General features: G+C 36.8%; 1 protein-coding gene and 1 long non-coding RNA gene across 4 annotated transcripts in view; one reads left to right on the forward strand and one right to left on the reverse strand.

The window, feature by feature from the left end:
- LOC122575833 overlaps nucleotides 1-18,086 on the forward strand; it is a 131,186-nt gene that overhangs the window by 72,022 nt on the left and 41,078 nt on the right. Inside the window, exon 2 of the mRNA XM_043745298.1 lies at nucleotides 16,736-16,941. Within this exon, the coding sequence (XP_043601233.1) occupies nucleotides 16,736-16,941 (206 nt within the window). The remainder of the gene's footprint in view (nucleotides 1-16,735; nucleotides 16,942-18,086) is intronic.
- Nucleotides 3,097-10,271, reverse strand: LOC122575839. Of its 3 annotated transcripts, none has more exons than XR_006319550.1 (4): nucleotides 9,320-10,271; nucleotides 6,652-6,935; nucleotides 6,188-6,362; nucleotides 3,097-6,083 (listed from the first exon to the last, which is right to left on the reverse strand). It is a non-coding gene; the product is annotated as an uncharacterized LOC122575839 (long non-coding RNA). The 3 variants fall into 3 exon arrangements; XR_006319549.1 differs by having other exon boundaries at nucleotides 6,504-6,935; XR_006319551.1 differs by lacking the exon at nucleotides 6,652-6,935.

The following is an 18,086-nucleotide window of genomic DNA, read 5'->3' on the forward strand; positions in this document are numbered from 1 at the left end:
CCCCTGGTACTTTCGAAAAATCCTGCACACGGAATTGGCGAGGCTCCAGGGTCTTCTCTTAACCTGATTAAACGTCGTTTATCGCCCCTGTGTATGAGACCATACTGTATCAGTGAAGGGAAACAGGACATTGAAAACGGCAATCGAGGGTTGCAGCTCCAGGTATGAGGGAAATAAGGGTTGCAAAATCCTTAGGGATCAGAGCGGGACAAAAGTTTCCCTTTAGAAGATGAAAGGAAAGTATAATTAAAGGGAAAAGATGGAATTCCTGAAGATGGACAACTGCCGAATGGAAACGATTAATAACGTAATTTCGCCGATTTTATCGATAAATATATTTTTCATTTTGTTTAGTTAGAAACAGTTCAGCACCATCGATGATTGGAGCCGTAGTTGGTGTTGGAGGGAAAGAGGGAACGGTAAGAGTATAAGAGACGAGAATTGAATGAAAGTTTGCCTTTAGAAATTCAGATAATAAAGAAAGATGAAATTTTTTATAGTGGTAATATTCGCGATGGAAATTGGTAGAAAAATAATTTCGTTGATTTTATTACGTTGAATGTCAATAATGGATGCGTCGTTAATCTTATTTAGTTAGGGACAGTTCGATGAAATGGTCGGGTACGAGTGATTTATCGTCTCCGGATAGAGAAAGCGCGGTTGGCTTTTTCTTAGTTGCCGATGAGCCAGCACCATCCACGGGTGACGTTCGTCGGGTAATGGAACGTGATTTAAGATGCCTCGAGGTGAGGGGTTGCTACCTCGAGTGTTACTTTTAATGGGTGCCGTTGAATATGGCCGGTGAATGGAACATTGGATCTATTTATCGAGTTCTTCAGCTTCGAGTGTTTGGTTGCCGAAGTGCTTTGGATTGTAAATCCTTTGTCTCCGAGTAGTTTCTCAAAAGCTTAGGAAAATATCTCACAGTGTAATAAACTTTGTAAGTTTTAACAATGCGAGGAAATCTAGAGGAAATTTTCGTAGGAATTTTCAAATACCGTAGAGAAAGCACCTATATATTTCTTCAATATCTTGCTGTTCAAGTTTTAAAAAATTAAAAGTAAAACCTAGAGAAAGCTTGGAAATCTATTAATCGAAGGGGATATATTTTTCAAGCATCCGCATTTATAACTGTTAAGTGTTTTCAATTTTCTTGGATGATTTTGCGATACGAAACGAGAAGCATCTCGATATCTCATACACCTTAACATACAAATTCTAGATTAAGGGAATTTTTCATGAAAAAAGCAGGAAGTTTTTAAATATTCCATGCTTAATTCGTCCCGTATTCCATAAATCATAATATCCACATTTTAAAGGTATAAAATATATTTAAGAAATCTTGAACGTAGATATTAATTTCCGTAACTCATATCTGTATTTTAATATACGAATCTTAAGAATCGAGTTAAAAAATTCCCGGAAAAGTTTCTGAAAAAAAAAAAGAAGAAAAAATACAGGAACAGAAATTTTCCCCTAATTTCCACATGTCAAGGGCGCAAAAAATAATTAGAAAATCTCCGCAGAAGATAGCGAATGTATTAACCCCCGTAACTACCCCGAGTCCCAATTCACATCGAATCAATTTCCAGCGATCGACGTCGCTTTCGCGCAATCAGTCTCCCCCCCCCCCCCCAAAGATACTCGACGACTGTAACATCCCGTGGAAATCCCTTCAGCCACCCCAAGGCATTCTTTGCGAAACGAGAAGACAATTAAGTCGATCCCACATCCCTTCTCGAATCCGACGCGCTCGCGTCTCGGAGGGACGGAATCTCCGTCGAAAAATCCATCCAGCCGCGTATTTCCCTCGATTTCGAAGACAGAATGCACGAGAACGATCCATTTCCAGACTGCAAATTCGTTTCCGCGATACAAGAGCCTCTAGCGAGTTCAATTCCGCGTGGCCACGAGCTGATTTTGAAAAATGCAACGAGCGCAAAGAGGGTGAAGCAGAACGAAACGAGGCTCGTCCCCGTTTTGTGTTTGCGCACGATCAAATAAGAAAGCCGGCCGGCAAATTGAATTTCCCATTCGCGGACGGTTGAGAGGTGGATGGGGTAGAACGAATAAGGGGGTAGTTTCCTCTCAGCTTTTTCCCCTGTAACAACGAAAGGGAGAGGGAGAAAGAGAATAGAAAGTTAGCTTGAAATGAAAACGATTCTACTCTTTGTTCCTTTTTTTCGTCTTCCCCCTCCCCCCCTTTTTTGTCTCTTCCGTTTTGTTTCTTTCTCTGCTGGCTATTTGTTTTCACGGTCTAGATTGGGTACGTCTTTCCGCCACGATTTTAGAAAACAGAGAGAGAGCAGCAACAGTGACAGGGGTAAAACGTGGCGTTTAGATGCGGCAGCTGTTAGGTTACTTTGTTAAGCACTCGTCACACAGCCGGAAGCTCACCGAGGGACCACGAGGGTTTTTCTCATTTCTTCGCCGGTTTTTCCGCCGCTTTCGGCTGCTGCGGACCGTTAATAACGAACGCTGGTAGAGCTCGATATTAAAGCTGGAGATCTCGCATGCACCCTTTGAATCCCGTTGAAGAACTCACAGACAGTTCTTTATCCTTTTTGCAGCCTCCTATTCTTTTTACGATGCAGAGAAGATTAATATTGAATTATCGTTTTATAAAAAATATTCTACAAATACTTCGATATTTACAAAACAGAAATTTTATCATAGGATCTGCCGAGCGAATAATTTTTGCCAAATATTTAACGATGTACATTCTATGAAAGTAATAATTGTTGAATAAGAATGATCAATTTTTAAGGGATATTCTGTGCAATTTCTAATAATTAATTTTTTGGAGATACTGTTAATACTTTGTTAATAATACGGAACTTTTTAATTGACAAGAAGAAAGTGTTATCAGATTGTAGTTTTAATAGAACTAGTAAACAGTAGAAGTTTCGTAATAGCAAACTTCGTAAATCAGAGTAATCAAGTTCTTAAAAATACACTATAACACTTTTACTTGGCGAACAAGGTAATTCCTATAACATTAATTATTTAGCAGGAACGATCTTCATAATCATTTTGCCAGCCAGCCATAGGCGATTTAGCGTAAACGAAGTTAGCGTAAACGCGTCTAAATGCAGATTTTCCCGGAGAACGTGGCAACATATCCAACACACCAAAGTCGTGCGAGTAATTAGAAACGCGTAATTAAGACCAGCTTAAGGCGATATCGCGTCTAGCGACTACGAAATTCCCGCCCAGAGATTATACGGTTGAAGCGGTGGAAACGTTGGACTAGCGAAACGCGGCTGTCCGTTTCCTCTCTTCGTCACTTATATTTAAGACGACGTGACCACTGTAAACATGCGCTTATCTTGCAAAGAAATCTCCCTAAGAGCCTCTACTAAAGAACATTTTATTGGAAGTACGCGGAAAGTATGTCTTAGGCTCCCTACACAACTTCCATCATGAATTTTGAAACCTAAACTCTGCTTTATAAACTATGTTAGTTTATTATTTTAATATTATCTTAATATTAATATTATTATGTTAAGTTTTATAAACTGTTTATTACTTTCCATATTGCACGTTCTTATTTTCATTAAAAAGCAGAACACTACGCGATGTCCGTATTTCTATCGAAACAACGTTCTACCGTTTACGTCCGACGATCGAAATGTAAAGAATTCGTGTCGTTGCAATTTTATTTCGCCCATGAGGAATGAGGTTAGGAAGATTAATATTACGAGCGAAACAAAGAATTAAATTTGCAAGAGTTTCTGACGTAGTTTAATTACAGGACGTAAAACTTTTCTAGGTTTTTCGTTGCACGAGTAAGTTAGGAAGATGGGAAACTTGGTCGCGATGTGAACGAGGGTTTAGGTGTCACGCTCAAAATTCTGGAAAATAGTGTCGGCGCGGCGCGTCCTCGCGAGAAAGAGATGCATCATCCTAAAAATATCGCCAACGTCGCGATTATTTTCACCGTATCTTAGGAAACGTGGACGTTGGCGATAAGAAATGATAGAAGCGGCGTAAGATACCGCGACAATCCAGCGCCGGGACGAGAGAAAGAGGCGGCAAAGGAAAGACTTAATGGCAGTGTCGTGGAAAAACTCGGCGATCTCCGGAACGCTTTGACCGATAAAAATTTGTTAGACTGGGACGAGATATAGGCCATTCCATTCGATATATCACGATGGAAATATCTCTTAACTAGAAATTAGAATAAGATTTCCACATTTTCTCGTGAAAATCGTCTCCTGACGATAAAACATGTACAAATAAAAATATAAAAATAGAAGGTAAATCGTATCGTAGGTTCTTCGTGTTTTTTTTTTCTTTGTTTCTGTTTTATTCTTCTCGATGGAATAAATCAGCGCAGAACGATCAAAGATAATAGCGTTTTAAGTGACTGTACGAAGAAACAATAGCCGCTGCGATAGCGGCATCGCGATGGAATAAAGAAACGTATCTTTGGGAAGACGTCGTAAAACAGCGATTATTTTCTATCGTCTATGCTTAGAACGAATAAGATGATCGCGAGAGATCGAACGCACAGGAAACAGAAACCGAACACAGAGGAAATCGTGGAATAACACGTCGTCGATGTTATAGGATTAAGATCGGTCTCGAGTCATTGGAGACGCGGCTTTATGCACGCACGGTTTTATGACATTTTTACGCGGTCCGATAAAGGAATAACGGCCAAGCGAGGAAATATACAACGCGATATATAACGGGACAAGAAAAGAGGCGATTCTCCGTGAAAAAGTGGATAAAAAGCGTGAAATAAAAGATATACAATTTTTTTTTTTTTTTTTTGCAGAGAGGAAAAATATAGGTTTTCGTAAAAGCGAGTTTGAACGTATACACGATTTTCGAGAATAATCGAGATAAAAGAGATTGAGCAAACGATGAACGTTTAGAATAGACGGTGGAGTCTATATCGAAACGTTTTATCGCTCGAGTATCGGAGTCGCGATTGGCGATGTTTTCACGTTCATATCAATTCGGTGTTTCGATTTAAAAATTCCTATCGTTAACCGTGAAAACGTTGATAAGTTATTCTAACATTTCCTTTCGTAAACATTGAAATGCATAGTTATATTTGTTTTAAATATCGTACAATATTATACCTTTGTAATACACGTATAAGAAGCACGTAGTTTTTCATTAGTATCGCTAGACATTCATAGTCTAGTAATTATATTAGCAGCCCTAACACAAGCTAATTAACCTAATCCATACTTGGCCGAATATGTTTTTAAAAATAAACATAAATAAAATTCAAAAGATGCGTTAGATATATGTACCATGCAAACTAATTGATTATAGATATAGACATTATATAAAAAAAAGTATCAAGTTCGTTGGAATCTTCTTCGTTCGTTAATATTATATTACGCGTTAAGCGGGGCGTACGGATGATTCCCAAGAATGCAAAGCAAACGAAAGCCACGATAAACCGACAAACAACGAAAATTGCGTTAGGTCTCGTTACGAGAGTAAATTGGCCGCGTCGATTTAATATCGACACCCGGCAAAGGGCGTCGATCTTCACAAAGACACCGAATGACTTTCAGATGAGCTTTCCGGAGATAATAAGTCCGGTTTTTCGACAAAGAAGGCCTCGATCCCCTTTGGTAGATGGGACGACGTAAGAGTTTAATGAATTTCACGGCATTCCGTTCGACGGCCTGAAGATAAGTTGTCAAAGAAAAACCTCTCGCTCGAACCTCTATCGGTGGGGAACAAAGAATAATTTTTTATAGGGGATAGGAAACTTTTCTCGCCCCCGGGATACTCTCGACCTGGGCCAGAGGAAACGAACGGATACCGAATTCCTTCTCGATGATGCTGCAGAGAATCTTCTTGTTAAAGGCGAACAATTTCCACGGGAAGTTCCTCCTGCTACGCCAGCCAGAACAATCGAATACTTTTTAGATTAAATGAAATTTTCCAATCATTGGCGCGAAAAAAAACTCGACAAGCCGGGAGTTTCATCAATTCCTTTCTCTTCTTTCGATTCGATTGAAAATATTCGCCTTTTCCCAATATCTTTCTACGTATTCCAGAAATCTTTGATGACATTCTTTACTATAAATGTTTCTTCGATTGTTACTATACTATAAATAGAGAAATATCAAAGATGGTCAGTTTTCGAACAGAACTTCAATTTTTATATTATCCGACATATTGTAACAATTTACGATGTCAAAGTGGAACTTACCATGATAGTGGAAAATACGTGTTTTCTAACATCCACTGAGAAGTAGAGCGCAGAAACGGATTCACAGCTTTCTATTCGTACACTGAAGCAAAAACTACAGACGATACTTCAACAAACGACATCAAGTTGTATCGACAATTACCAAATGGTTAACATTCCCAGTTCAATGGTTCGCCTGTAATTTAAGTAGAATAAGACGAAGGTATAGACAAAATCCTCGTAATCGAGCAGTGGAATGACGTTCCAGGGATTGAAACGGGTTTGGGAAGTCGCGAATTTGGCTTAAACAGGAAGTTTATCGGCTAATGTACGGCACCTGCGATAGTTGTGCACGAAAATTCCATTCCTTCAACCGAAGGTTCGGGGCTTAACTCGCGCTACAAATTTCTGCTCGAACGCCAATCGGGGAGCTCCTTAAGGCGCGTTACGCGAGATACAGCTCTGGTTACACGATTGGTTCTAACCTGGTAACTTCGCAGTTTACATCCAGCGTCGTTATCGCCGGCACGATTGCCGCTAACACGGCTCTGTGCGCCATACATATACGAGTATATCGCGCCGCTATGGGGATTCTGGACGATTACAGCGGCTGGCGTGGAAACCGGAGAAACGCGATGGGGGTTGTCGTGACGATTGGGCTGCGAAGTTTGCGATGTGTAAAGGGCGAGATTATTTTAAACGAGGAGGTGGGAATTCCAGGAAACTGGTTCCGGTACGTGTTGCAGAATTGTTATTTTCTCTCGTCAAACTGGAATAAATAAGAGCGTAAAATGAGAGGACTTACTTACTTACTCTTTGTATCCAAATCATAGTATTTTCATAAAACGTTAAAAAATTCTGAGGACCCGAAATAATTAAATCTACATCAATGTATTATCAAAATGATTTCTTATCAAATATAGGCTAATAATAGATTCTAATAAAAATTTTCAAACCGTTCTTTTCTGTTCCACTGTTTATTATCCAAAACGTCCAAACAAAAACGAGGCTGAGGTTCCAGTCGACGTTATCATTTTTCCACTGTTCACGTAGAAATCGGAAATCGGATCGATCTCGTGCGAATTTTTAACGCAGCCGCGGGCATCGCCGGTCGGTTCAATCAAGATCACGTCACCAATTCGTTCAATCATTCATCCTTCTCACTCTAGCACGCATAGATTCAGAAACGCGATTGTTCACGAGTAACGATCAAATTTTCGTTCGAGTAGTAATGTCAGTTGATTATGGTGACTCACGGTAGAATTTGAATATTTATCACGGAAAACTTTTATGCATATATTTATGATATATCGCATTTGGTTAACATTTATGCATATATTGAGTGCGTTATGCAAAACATTTTGAAACTTTATTAGCACCACGTCGGTGACCTATATAGCGAGAAATGAAGCCCATGCTAAGATTTGTTTCGCCTTTTAAACATCATAAGTACATCTCGTTTATTTTAACATTTAAATTTTCCATAAATGCGTAAAAATTCCCAGTTTAATTATAAGACGGTATCACCGCGATTACAGCAGCAAAGTTTGAAAACAATCTGAACATGTTCATAGAAGTGACAAGTTTGCAAAGATAATAAATTGTTCAGACATTTTTGAAAATTTCTACAATAAATGGCATATATTGACCTAATAGAACAGAGAATAACATAAAATGCAATATGTGTCTGTTAAATAGTTGTGTTAAAATATTGTCAAAAGACAGTTGCTACTAAAAGAGCAAAGGTATTAGGAATAAAATATCAATTATTTTAAACTGACTCTTTTTTTAGATAATCAATAATCACTGATTCTAGAATTTCAAATTTTTTCGATGTAAAGACGATATCAAAACCAAGTACCAAATATCCGAAAATTAATTTATATAGTAACCAAATATTTTCCTCTCCAACGCTTTCGCATAACATATTGCAGTACAAAGTCTAAAATCCTATTAAACTTTAGCTTAAGAACACTTTGTGCAAAACACTGCCGTATGCTTCAACGACGTTAATTATAGATTTATCGACATTATAGCTTTATTAACTACGCACATTCATCAGTGCATTAGCAAACTCTTCGAACTCTAATCTTCCAAATCTTCGTTTTTCTTTCCATCGCGATTTCAATCCAAAATCTCATACGTTCGTAAACTGTTAATCATGTTATGCGAGTTTCAAATGACAATTTGTCATATATTAATTAAGTATTCTGATGTCATAAATTAACGACGATTATATATGCAGTGTTAATAATTAAATTAAAGCAAGGAAGTTCAGTAGACGCTCATGTCTGGAATCATATACATTGAATCGTAAATGCTATAACAAAAATATTTTACAGGAGAATGGTGAAGATTGTTGTGTTAACTAACTAATTTTCTGAATCGGCATATTCTCACAATTAGATACGGTACCGACATTTTCATAGCGCGTTGACTCGAAAAGAGTTACAAGCAGCATTGTACGGTGGAACATACAAAAGATGAAAAGCGCGATTGTTCGTTACAATAACACAATTCATCGAGGAAACCGTGCAACAAAATTAGTTTCGTGAAAATAGAGAAGCATGCGCGTCTACATTATTCTACCTGTGTGAACTTGCACAAGCGTTGAAATTGGTTGAATTAGACTCTGCAAGAGCAAGAGGAGGCATACTGGGCAAGAAATAGCGAGTATAGTATGGCAGATGAATCTTCGCAAATATGACACCCAAATTTGGACAACTAATTGTGTGTAACTTGCACCGAAGCTCCGTGAATTCTGAACCCGCGTTAATTGGACTGTTATATATACGCGAAGTAGTTGCAGCAGAAGGGAAATTTCTAAATTACGTTAATTAGGATGCATCTAGGTTTACTCACGACTTCGAAAAATTGCACCAACCTTCGAACTACATAATAGAACCTTCCCTAGCGTGTTGTAATATTAATGAAACCTGCAACTCTGAAACTACAACCCTATCCGGAGTTTTGCTTAGACACGAATGATTGTCTTTTATGTTTCCTATGTTATTCATAAAATAAGAAAAAAATGAATTATAGACCTTTTCCTAAAACTTTGAATCTTTTCTTCTGCTTTTGGATATAGAGGATGTACAAAATAGTAGTTATTGTTAGTAAAGTTATTAATATAAATTACAGGGAATACAGTACCTTTTTATACATATGGTATGATGGAAGTTATGTTGTATAGAAGATGAGAAGATGGCTAGTAGAACGACAAAGAACCTTTGATACTTTTGAAGTCATCAGTGTGTACGGTGACAGCAAATTTTGAAATAGTGATAAAACAGAAATATGTTGTCATAGTACTTATGTTAACACATTCACTGTACTACCTACAAATAATTTTAATACAGTACCTATCTCTATTGTTCAACTTCACATATGTATTTGATATAAATTGCTATGAAATATTTTCTCACAATTTCATAGAAGTTCGTATCATATACATATACCTGATCATTTTCAGTTCTCTATCATACATAATCTGAGAGTGTTGATAATTAAGTCTCTGACAACGAATTCATCTCCACGCCAATATTTTGATGTTCATACTTTATTCAATTCAAATTTATTCAATAACTGCATTAGTAAATGTACATAGTTAAGAAACAATTAAAATTTTGTTGGATTTCCAAAGAACAAAATTTCTATATACATCAACTTTGTTTCACACTACAATATGGAAATACATAAATGGATACTTAAGATTTTCAGTCAACATAATGAAAAATGTAAAAATATTGTTGAGTTTATAATTATTTACCGATACTGTATAATGATAGCTAAAAATGTAATCATTACAGTTCGATTTACTAGTAATGTAGTAATTAAAGTACATCTTGTTAAACATAAGAAAATATCCGGATACATTTGAACGTTTATGTGTTTCATGCATATAAAACGGAAACATAACCTTAAAATGACAGAGGAAATTTGTTGTCAGGATTTTGATGTGATAAGGATTCTCGGGATATCGTAGGCGTTTTCGTGATAAATACGGGCGATGCACTCTTACAGCATATTACTTTTATATAGATATTATTATTACTTTTATTACTACTTTTATTAATTTTACACTGAAACACAATAAACTGCACGTTTACGCTTAGATCACCATCGAAGAACTCCAGAGCACGAAAGTATCCGAAGAAATCCGAACACTTTTCCGCTCGGCAACACCAACGCGCGAGATACGATTGCGAATTTGAATATACGCATTTTAGAAAGATATAAATCCTGCTATTTTTCAAATAAACTGTACATATACTCTTAGTCAATTGTTATATGAGATTCAAAATAAAAAAATATCGATTATGTACATATATATAGCAAAGAAACCGATAAATGTATTTATATGAAATTTAATTTAATTTACTAATTAGTCACTACAGTGTAGTATAGTAAGTTTTTATGAAAACTGAAGTTTTTATACTTGTTAGTTTATATAGTAGAAGCGAACAATAGCGTAAAAGCTGTATCTATCGAATAATTATGAGCTGCACTACACGGAACATTCGTGATAGACTGTACTTTTTTTTTTACTAGAATTTAGATAACTTTCAATCCCCATAAATCGACTATATTACACCATGCGGCGGTTTTGGCGAAAACCAATATTGGTCCACTTACTATTTATCCATATTCATTAGCGGGTCGTACCGACGAGCCGCCTACCAATCAGCGCCGATAATTATCCGCGTAATTAGGCCGAGGCCGGCTCAAACAAGGCTATTTCGCCGGTCTATCCTGTATTTCACTTAGTAGGCAACATGAAATTGAAGCAATCCCAGCATCCGCGAGTCGCGATTACTTTTTCACGTGCACAGAATCCGTTATGCGATCAGAGATCGTTATAATTATCCTCTGGACCGATAATATTAACGATTATTGCGATTGTGCAAATTGACATTACTTACGATTTACTACCAGATGCGCCCAAATTTTTTTAATGATGTTTTTCATACTAATTTTGTTTCTCTCCTGTTTAGGATTTAAATTGAATATATCGATTAAATTTTTGTATTTGTATAGCTACAAAATAATGTTTCTATAAACTTTGAATTTAATACACCTGCGATGCTCCCCATTAAATTTAATTAAATTTTATTATAGGTTGCGTGTATTTAATATTCAGAAAATTTACAATAAAAATATTAAAATCTCATTATTGGCTATCATGCATAATCAGAATATTCACGTGGTTCTTTAATCAGTTGAAATATAGAAAAAATGTCATAAAAGTTGATTGGAATTATGAACTATACATTTATATTGAATTGTTAAAGACATCTATTACGCGTAGACAATTTTTCAATGCATAAATTATTTTGAAACAAATTGTAGTAATTATATTCTAAGAATTTTGAAATTATTGTATAAAGTTTTAAATTCTCATAAATATGGAACAATGAAACTAGTTAGTCATCATAAAAGATAAGATTTACCTGAAAAAAACATTTTATATCCATCAACCCGGTATTATTGTTTACTACTCATTTATTTTTCCAACTGTTCGATCAATATCATCAAAAATCACAAGTTATGTGGAAAAATTATTTTTGCAATCGTTCTCCTGAAAATATAATGGGTATGTTTGATTTAATATCCCGCTTTTCGGTTGAATAGAATAATAAACAAAAAGTTTGGAAGCTACGCTTCGTCGACTATACCATTGATGTTTATTAATTTAGGTGATTAACGAATTCTCTTTGCGGAATACAGATACATATCAGTGGTTATTTACGAGAGAGAAAGAGAGAGAGAGAGAGAGAGAGAGCGAAAAATATTCAATAATAAAACGAAAAAGACGAAATTTTTTTACAAGAATTCTTACGAGATTGCATGTTAATCGACCAAAAATCAAAATTTTCACTCAGTGTAATCATACGGTTTTCTCTTCCCTAACTGCCAATTAGAGCTGATAAAAACGCCTCGTAAGTTTTTGCTGACTGTATTTTTGCTGTTTCGTTTCGAATAATATCGATATCTCGTCCATAATTAAACAAATTCGAGATGTTTGCGCCCTAGGATTTATTTTAACGCGGTCTTGAGGTAAATAAATTGATACGTGTTTTTAGAAAGATAGCAAGAGAGACAAGCAAAGATTAAAATGTAGCAATTGCGGAAGAGAAATTATTTAGATAATTGAATCGATACAGCTTTGATATCCGTCATAATAGACAATGTGTAAAATGATTGATTTTAGCTGATTACTTTGAAATAACCATTTTAGCAACGAGTCGCGTAGATAACTTTCATGTAAAAAACATATATCATTTGCTAAACCCATACTACATTGTTGAATCAACGTATCGTATGTATCGTAGCAACTAATGAAATAATTGATCTTTTTTAATCAAGGTATTATTTATTACTGTCAAGTTAAACAACTGAACACAGCATGCGATTTTAATTGTAGTAATTAATAATAGTACATTATCTTAATCATTCAGAAAGTGATGAATAATATTTTCCAATTTCTCGTCAATGCATCAGGAATGTGTCCATCCTCCGCTTCCAATCACTAATTATCTCGTGCAAATACGAGAAAAGCAAACGCGTTCGATTTTCACCACAAGCAAACCGAATTCCAGTTAGCATACTGAAACTGGCGGACTAATTTGCACGCTATACGTGAATGTGAATCGATCGAATGCTTGGAATACTTCGATTATTAGTACGGCTGTCAACATGTGATCCATCATAGTTTCTTAGATATGTCAATTTGGATCGCTGATAGATACAAATCGAGTACGCGAGACGTGTTCCAGACGTCGTGTTACATCGTTAAAAAGCAACCAAAATTTTTCTTATCGCAACTGAGCACATTCGCGCTAATTAGACTCGGCAGAGACACGAGCGTCGGTCAAACTCTTGACGGGGAACTACGAAAGTTGTCGTCTGAATTTAAAACGTATACCAGGAGAAGGAAAGACTGCGTTGTCTAGTCGACGTGGAAAAATTGTGAAAATGCGTTTCTAAGTTTCTTCGACTCTCAGGAATTTTTCTTCTGTATATTACGTAGCAACTGTATACTAACAAACAATACGATATCAGTTACTCTAACAAGGTAAAAAGATGGAAGAATATGCGCAAATATTCCAAGATCCTTCACGCTACGCTACAGAAGAAAGGATTAAGGAGACACGAGGGAGATGATAATTCTTCAGAGTGGAGTTATTGTTCCGTCGTGGCACGTAGAATTGGCAATATCGTTCGGCTCATATCCCACCGGCTGGATGGAGAAATGTAGAAACGGGGTCCCCGTGGGAACGTTCATAGCTGAATAAGTCTGTATCGAAACGAAGGACTAGGTTATCCATCTGTGTGCATTTAACTGAATCCATAGAAACAGCGGGCGTAAAAACACACACGAGGTCTCTCACGGGGGTGTCGCGCTCGTTTCCCTTTAAAATCGATATTTAACGGGCGACGAAGGGTCTTTTTAACCCGGCACAATGGCCAGAAAGCCGATGGGAATATCGGGGCCGACGATTTTTCGACGACCACGTGAACGTCGAATTATCCGGGAATTAAAAGCTGCTCGCGAAAGCTCCGCCACTCTGCGAAATTTAAAGGCGACTGCTCTCTTTTTCCTCGGGCGGGTCGATTCCCAGAGATTTTCAACTACCAGCTACCGATTTCTGCCTCGAAAAATACTCTCGAAAACGATCAATTTTTATTTCCACTCCTAGAGCTTCCTATTTATTTATTCGTGCCGAGAAGATTCGCTGTTTGAAATGATAGAAAAACCTTCCGTTTTTTTCGATTGAAATTTCGCTTCATATCCTTCGCTGAGAAAATATTCGACAAGTTCTTGGGAATATATAAAAAAAAAAAGAAAAAATCGAAATTTCTTTGTAGTCAATTATTTCAAAATCTACAATTACTCTAAAGAAGCAGATGAATTTTTTTATATACACAGATGTAGAAAAATGCATAAAACAAATTTTAAAATGTATTTTGTTCTCTGCAATTCCATCTTTCTTTACAAATCTTTGTCCTTATTTCCAACCACTTTAAATGTACATACAATCTACGCTACTTACCTAGCGAGCTCAGTGCACGATTCAATCTGAAACTTCTATTCTCGTCCGCGAAGAAGGCAATTTTATGTACAAGCACACGGATGAAACAATAATTAAAACGTCGAGAGTGGACGCGACTGCAGTGATAGTTTGATAATGATAGTTTCGCTTTTGAAGCGTGACCAGGGAGAAAGCTTTCTGAGCTGAAAACTCACCGTAGTTTCGTATTCCACGGTCAGATTCTATTTCACGAATTCGATACAAAGGAAAACAGACTACACGAAATGGAACATCTGCGACTAGTCTGGATTCATACTAGGAAAAAATCAATTTCTTTCCACTCGGTTCATCTACATAGAGAACAAAGCAGCGTGTATTTGTTCTTTTTTTTTCGAACCCTCTTTCATGATGCGCCTCTCTGCACCGAAGGAGAATGATGAAATTAGAAAGGAAACAAACGAATAGGAGGATACGATACGTCTACGCCAGTCGACATTCCCTTGAATCGGAAACCGAATAATGCTGTAGTAGACAAATGGCAGGGCAAACAAGAACGCAGTCTCTCGATAAAACCATACGAGAGTGCATGGAAATTCCGAGATATGGGTTTTCAGGAAACGCATGCCAGCTTTAAAATGTTTCGTCGAGGAACAGCGAACAGAAATGGTATATTTAGGAATATTTTTACCTTCGGATTGAGTTTGCGTGCTTCTAGAGTATCGATGGAATGGAATTTATAGTTGTTCGCTGGAAGGCGTTTGTGATTGGAAAATAATTTTTTTTCATGATAGTTTCTCTTTGGAAATAAACGTTACTCCGATTGTACGATAAGGAAAAGCTACTGAGAGAATAATTTCTGTCTGACTATGATACTTGAAACTGACGATACACCGCACAAGCCGCCATTTATAGCCAATTCCAAGTCCTAAAAATAAAGTCTTATCCGGATATCGAAATGAAAGAAATTATCCAAAAATATGAAATTCAGTGTTAAATGTAAGTTACGCAAAGACTTAAAATACTCAAAGAGAAAGCAAAAGTCAAAGGAGAAATCGGCAGGTACGCAGAAAGATACAAGGAAAAAACTGCAACACATCCAAACCAGCTGGCTGCTGAAGCGAGCAAAACTCTCATAGAAAGAAGACTAAAAAGAAAACACCCCACTGACTTCACTAAAGAAATAAAATAGTCAAACTCGAAGATGGTATCCCGCCGGGGGTAGCCATCCACACGTTATTTAGCAATTAAGCTAGAAAAATTTACCAAATAGTGTCCAGCTGGACAAATTGTAAAGTACAAATTAAATAATAATAATAAAAAAATGTAAGCTTCGTTGGAATATCAATACGACTAAACAACGAAACGAAAGGATATTATATTTCCTTTGAAAGCGTTCAATTATAAATATTAATTTTTTCCATTAGATAAATTTTTGTGAATGTAAAACAAAGGACAAGATATAATGGGGACCACGTTAAATCGGAACAGAGTGCGACAGATGGATAGAGCTGGGAGTAGAAACCGTGGAGTGTTAAGATTAGACGTTTTCCAAGCTACGCGTAATGCCGGAGGGTTGCTTATCCGTTTAAAGAGATACTTGGCGGACTAAATGGACTTTGCTTGCGCGATTAGATTAGCGCTAGAAACGGAACTTAATTGTCGTACGTTCTACATTCTTACTGGATGGAATAACTAATTAGAACGATAAATAACTGGCTGGATGAAAGCGCCGAGGCTCGCCGAGAACAATGCACCAGTTTACAATGCCTTTTGCTCGTAACCCTTTGACATTATAAAAGTTGTAAATTAAAGTGTCAAATTTTGACGTTTATGTAATAAATTCCGGCAACGTGTATTCGTTTCTCGAAATTACAAGTTCTTTGTTCAATACGAATATAACATGATCGTGGATAGTTACAATATTTTACGATAAAACACGCGTCATAAAGTGGCGCTTTATACCGTACTATGGTTACACTCCGGGCAGCTAATTACAAAAACGTCCGTAGAACGACGAGTTTTTGTCATTCGACGGTTTTTATCCAGAACTCTCAAGCATTTCACCTCGTATCGCCAATTAAAACGACAAAACGAACGCGTCACAGCGGATGGAAAAATACGCCATATACGAAGGTTATCCGTTTTGCCATTCTAACTGGTAACACAACCCTGCGGCCAGTATTAATCTACGAAACCGATACCCGTTACGCGATATACAAATTTGTAAGTATACGTTACGATATATACGTGTTAGTTGAGTATTTTTTTTTTGCATTTTTTACTCTCCTGATCGAAATGAAATTTTTTTTCTTTTTCGATAAAAATGGCCGATCCTCAAAATGATCTATGGTATTTAAAAAAAAAAAAACAAAACGCATATATCCACATGTATACGTTCAGCGATTCGAATAAAATAGGTTTGTATTTCTCAGCTACTGTTTCTATTACCAATGTTCTCCCTAAACTTTATAGAAATCACTGTTACGCGATGCAGTCGTATTTTTTTACAAAATTGTGTCGCATTGTTTGATTATAGGTGCAACAGGACTGAAAGATCTGACAATCAATGTGCCAGCGGTAGTACGATCGGGCGACACAGTGACACTATCCTGTCATTACGATCTAGAAGGATTGACATTGTACTCCTTGCAATGGTATTTTGAGGATACGGAGTTCTATCGGTACCTGCCAGAAGGAGATCCTCCGTGCAAAACCTTTAACATCGATGGAATGCACGTGAACGTGAGTATTCTCTTCTCGTCTTCTAATTTAACTAACTTTTAGATTCTATGCATTTTGATCTTAAACTTTCCACGAATGTATAAACATTCGTAATCTATTTGTAACGTAGGAGGGGCTCAGTTGAAAAAATGTATCCAAGTATACAGACTCGTTTTTTTATTTTTCCACAAATGACGTAAATACAAATATCGATACGCGAAACCCAGATTTACAAGTGTTTTAATGTTTGGAAACATCGTATCGTAGCAGTTGAAAGGTTAAAACGAAATTCATCGGGAAAGAAACATATGTACGTTATGCAAAAATGACAGGCTTGGTATTTTTTGTTTCTTCAATTGCTACAGCGCAGGTGTGTCTGATGAAATCAACGTTTTATTTAGGAAAATTTTGTCCATGTAGTAATATGTAAATAATCCACAAATCCGAAATATCTTCAGCAATAAGAATAACATTGTTCCAGTAACTAACAGATGTCTCGGTAGCCTATTTAAATCCTATCGACTTGTATAAAACAGAGAGCCAAAGATGAACGCTAGCGCGGATCTATGGGCGTCATGTTTGTGCAAGAGGGTGGACATAGTTCCTCCGTCGATGCGAAACGTTGTTAATTACATCGGAAACAGTGTCTTTCCGGAGGCGGAAGCCAAAAACGCGGCTTGTCGCGCCCGAATCCGTCAACTAATGCGCGCAATTAAACTCTTAACGAGCACTTCGATAAAACTTTATGACGAGAAATCTCATGAAGTTCGTGCTATCCCTTTGGTTAGATTTCGCGTTTCTTTACCTACAGATCCGTCTGAGAAAACAGTATCACTATCGATGATTCAACTTTGACCTTGTAGATATTCACGTACCTAATTCATTGCAAAACATTTGATGATAATAATCCACGAGAAAGCAACTTTGGCTAATCTTTAAAAGAGAAACGAAAAAGTGAGAAGAATAGTTTCTTCGGCAAACAAATCTGGTGATTTCAAGATTGCAAAAGATTTCTCGCCAAGAATTCGCCCCAAATATATCAGAATTTTAGGGGAATCATCAACTTTTCTTGTTGCTTCGTATTTATATCAACAGCAGTATATGACAGAAAAATATTCCGTTTTTTCTTTTAGAAGAAAAAATTCCATGATGATCGTTTCGTTCAG

This window comes from Bombus pyrosoma, linkage group LG15 (genome assembly GCF_014825855.1).
Source record: "Bombus pyrosoma isolate SC7728 linkage group LG15, ASM1482585v1, whole genome shotgun sequence".
Taxonomy (NCBI): domain Eukaryota; kingdom Metazoa; phylum Arthropoda; class Insecta; order Hymenoptera; family Apidae; genus Bombus; species Bombus pyrosoma.